The sequence below is a fragment of the Miscanthus floridulus genome, chromosome 3 (genome assembly GCF_019320115.1).
Source record: "Miscanthus floridulus cultivar M001 chromosome 3, ASM1932011v1, whole genome shotgun sequence".
Lineage (NCBI taxonomy): Eukaryota > Viridiplantae > Streptophyta > Magnoliopsida > Poales > Poaceae > Miscanthus > Miscanthus floridulus.
The window spans coordinates 39,332,410-39,335,756 of record NC_089582.1 but is presented as its reverse complement, the minus strand read 5'-3'; the positions used below and the strand labels follow the sequence as shown (position 1 = coordinate 39,335,756).

Here is a 3,347-nt window from a genome sequence, read left to right as displayed (position 1 = left end):
ACGTTCAAGTAGTTCGATCTAGATGCATTGATCATGAAAGAAAAAGAAATGGAGCAACGACATGAATCATACGTAGGTGCACAAGCGCGTGTGCACACCGACACACGCGTAAGTGCGTAACCCTGTGGATGAAAACGGATCGGATACGGATGGATATAACTGATATTATATTTGTTTTTATATTTCTGTCTAGATTCGGATTCGAATATGGATAGAGTGAACCATGCCGGATAGGATATAATTGGATATCGACATCATAAATATGTGATTTGAGTATTCGGATACAGATACGGTATCGGATGTTGAATATCCGGACTCGGATACGGACATATCCGAACCCCTCTAAACGAATTCGATCTCAAATACGGTCGAAAAATATCCGTACTGTTTTCGTCCGTACATAACCCAGAGGCCAAAGCGAGAAAAATGGGCGAGGAGAGACAAAACGTCTGAATCCAACTCCGACATGCAACGACTGACATTGCAGTGAGACGTATAGCAGATTTCTGTAAAAAATCATCTATTTATACATTACATGATTACAATTTTATTTCCCGCGTTTACAGATGTGCATGTCATTATTTGTTAAAACTGCAGCTTCGAAATCACTGCCTGGAAATTAAAGTGGGAACGATCGTCATCGCATGCTCTCAATTTGTTCAATCCTCTGCATCACCGCGTTCGCTGCCGCTGACACCAGCTCGGCCAAATCACTGCATGCAGATCCAGAGATCACCATTAATAATAGAAAACGATTTTAAGAAACAGCTCTTTTTATGTACAATGGTGTTGATGCTGTGGTCTAAGCAAATCCCTTTTCCCCACCTATCTATTATTGGACAAGTATAATTAGTTCCACACAATTCCTATACTTCAGTGCTTGAAATCAATTTCAGACGATCCTCTCCCAAGCGCCCGCTTCGACGAAGAAGACGGTGGTGGCTAGGGTTTCCCAACTCCGGCGCCCTCTCTTTCTGACTCTCTCTCTCTCTCTCTCTCTCTCTTGTTCCCCAACTCCGGCGGGCTTAAAAGGGTCTTGGGAGAGGTAGGCCAGCCAGGCGATGGGGACGGCAGGAGAGCGGCGATTAGGGTTCTGGCTACGGAGGAGGCGGTCAGGCCAGGTCAGTGCGGGGGCGACAATGGCCATAGCGGCGGCCGGAGGGGGAAGAGAAAGAAGGAAGCCGCCGTGGGCGATAGGGTCTTGACGGAGCTTCGTGTCCGCGGCCGCTTCGGCGAGACCCTACCACACCGCGGCGGGGCAGCGGCGGCGACGGCGGTGGGGTTGCGTGCTTTGGGAAGAAGAACGGTGACTGACCTGAGGTAGAAGACAACACAATGACCATCGGATGCTCATCCTAGGGTTGGAATCCATCGCCTGAGACGAAGCCTCTTTGAGGCGACTGAATTATAGCACATCCCTTAGTTCCGAGCTAATTGTATTATTATTGCATGCGTGCATAACAATGCTCGCAGAGCGGCAGAGGTCAGAGCAAGCTCTGAGAATTTCAATGGCGCGTGCATGGACCCATATAGAACATTATTAGGAGTAGCTAGGTCAGGTCGGCTCGTTACGTACCCTGTGGCTGGGTCGTAGGTGAGGCCAACGGTGTACTTGGCCTCGCGGAGCGCGACCCTGAAGCGCTCGACGTCACGGGGCGCGTGGGTGTGGACGACGGCCTGCGGCAGGACCAGCGCGGAGGGCTTGACGCCGTAGAAGATGGGGACGATGACCTTGCGCGCCTCCACGAGCGCGGCGAGCTCGTGCAGGCAGAACTCGGAGTCGAGGTAGCGCTCGGAGAAGATGGCCACGGCCACCTTGCACTGGCTCATGCCCTGGTTGATGCCCTCCACCAGCCTGTCCCCCGGACGCAAGGACATGCTGTCCAGGAACGTGCGGACCCGGCCGCCGCTGAGCTGCAGCAGCCGGTCGTGCAGCAGGTGCGCCACCGTGTGCCGGGTGTCCACCCAGCGGTGGTTGATAAACACGTCGTAGCACGGCGGCGCCGTCTTCACGCAGCCGGACACCTCCTCCTCCACCTCATCGGCAGACGACTCCACCCGCCGCGCCTCCGCCGACGAGGCGCTGTTCCCGGTGGTGGCTGCGGCCTCCATTGACGCGTTGAGGCGCGCCGCCGGCGAACCGCTCATCAAAGCCTCCGCCGACGAATGAAGCTGGATCGACCAACGATCAGGGAATAATACTCTGGGTGATACAATGCCCGGGGATGAGTTTTATAGCGGCAATTGGCAACAACGTACGTGTGAAAGCGTACGCTCCTTGTGAGGAAAAATCTCGGTCCATTTTGAATTTGATTTTGCATTTGAATATACACATGTACACGTGATGACACAATGCTGTTTGAAGGAAGAAATTTATGACGCGCACGGCTAGTCCCAGCGCTTCGTCGCTGAACATCAACATCGCCGTTGTGTACTTGTGTTCAAACGTGTCCGCGGACAAAACACAAAGGCAGCAGGAATCAGAAAGGCGTGCAGGTGGTGCTCACCGAAGCATTGGAAAAATAAGGGAAAAGCTAAACATCAACCGGTTGTTTTTGTTGTCCGTGCTCACGCGTTTTACCAGCCATTGGAATCTGCTCACTCTTATCTCATCCATCGGATGCTTTGTTCTGTCTTATCATCGTGCAAGCAGTTTTGTTTCTGAAATGCAACGCCTTATTCATCAACGGCCGTTGAGTCTATATTCGCATAGCGATTGGTTGCTTTATGTGACGTGTACTATCTTTTTTCAGGCTTTTCCAGATGCAGAACAACGAGGTGAGTAGTTGACCGTCATGGGTCCCGCAGTACTAAACAAATGAAAACATGCATGTAGTCGTACAGCTGGCACGGATCTCTAGAAAAGCCTGACCGTTCAGATAGGCTTGACGATCGCTGATACTCAAGGTTTTTTCGCTCTCAGTTTTGTTTGTCTAGTGAGAGACACCCACACACAGCGCTGGTTTTTATTTTCTGGGAACTGCACCCATTTCTTCTTCATTTCGGTGAGTCTTATCCACCGCTTGCGGGAGGTGAGGCGTCTCGAAGGCGACTCCCAGGCAATGTCTAGGGTATGTCATTTCAGGCATTTCCCTGATTTTTGTCTTGTTATTTCTCTCGCGGGATGCTCGAGCTAGTCCCCCATGCATGTGTCCTGTTTTGGTTTTTTGCTCCTGTTTTATTCTCTTTTTTTGCACATACTGCTCCTGTTCTATTCGTTCTTGCTGATTTCCTCCAACAGCAAAGAAGGCATAGAAGTCAGTTGAGGCAAAGAAAACCGGCCGAGTCGGCTTAGATCCAGCCAGGTCGGATTTGTTGGGCTTAGCTTTGTACAGAGGCTACTGAAA

The 3,347-nt window shown here is 51.2% G+C and overlaps 1 protein-coding gene across 1 annotated transcript; it reads right to left on the bottom strand.

Annotated features, from left to right (window-relative positions):
- Positions 1–637: 637 nt before the first annotated feature.
- On the bottom strand, positions 638–2,112 carry LOC136543570 (probable 2' cyclic ADP-D-ribose synthase BdTIR). The gene is made up of 2 exons (XM_066535975.1): positions 1,577–2,112; positions 638–713 (listed from the first exon to the last, which is right to left on the bottom strand). Exons 1-2 carry the CDS (start codon positions 2,110–2,112, stop codon positions 638–640), a joined length of 612 nt encoding a protein of 203 aa, XP_066392072.1.
- Positions 2,113–3,347: the final 1,235 nt, after the last annotated feature.

What these genes read in the sequence shown, in the direction of transcription:
- LOC136543570 (XM_066535975.1), bottom strand. Translation starts at nt 2,112, where the DNA reads ATGGAGGCCGCAGCCACCACCGGGAACAGCGCCTCGTCGGCGGAGGCG. An exon ending in ACCTACGACCCAGCCACAGG is followed by an intron (nt 714 to 1,576) that starts GTACGTAACGAG and finishes ATCTGCATGCAG; the next exon opens with TGATTTGGCCGAGCTGGTGT.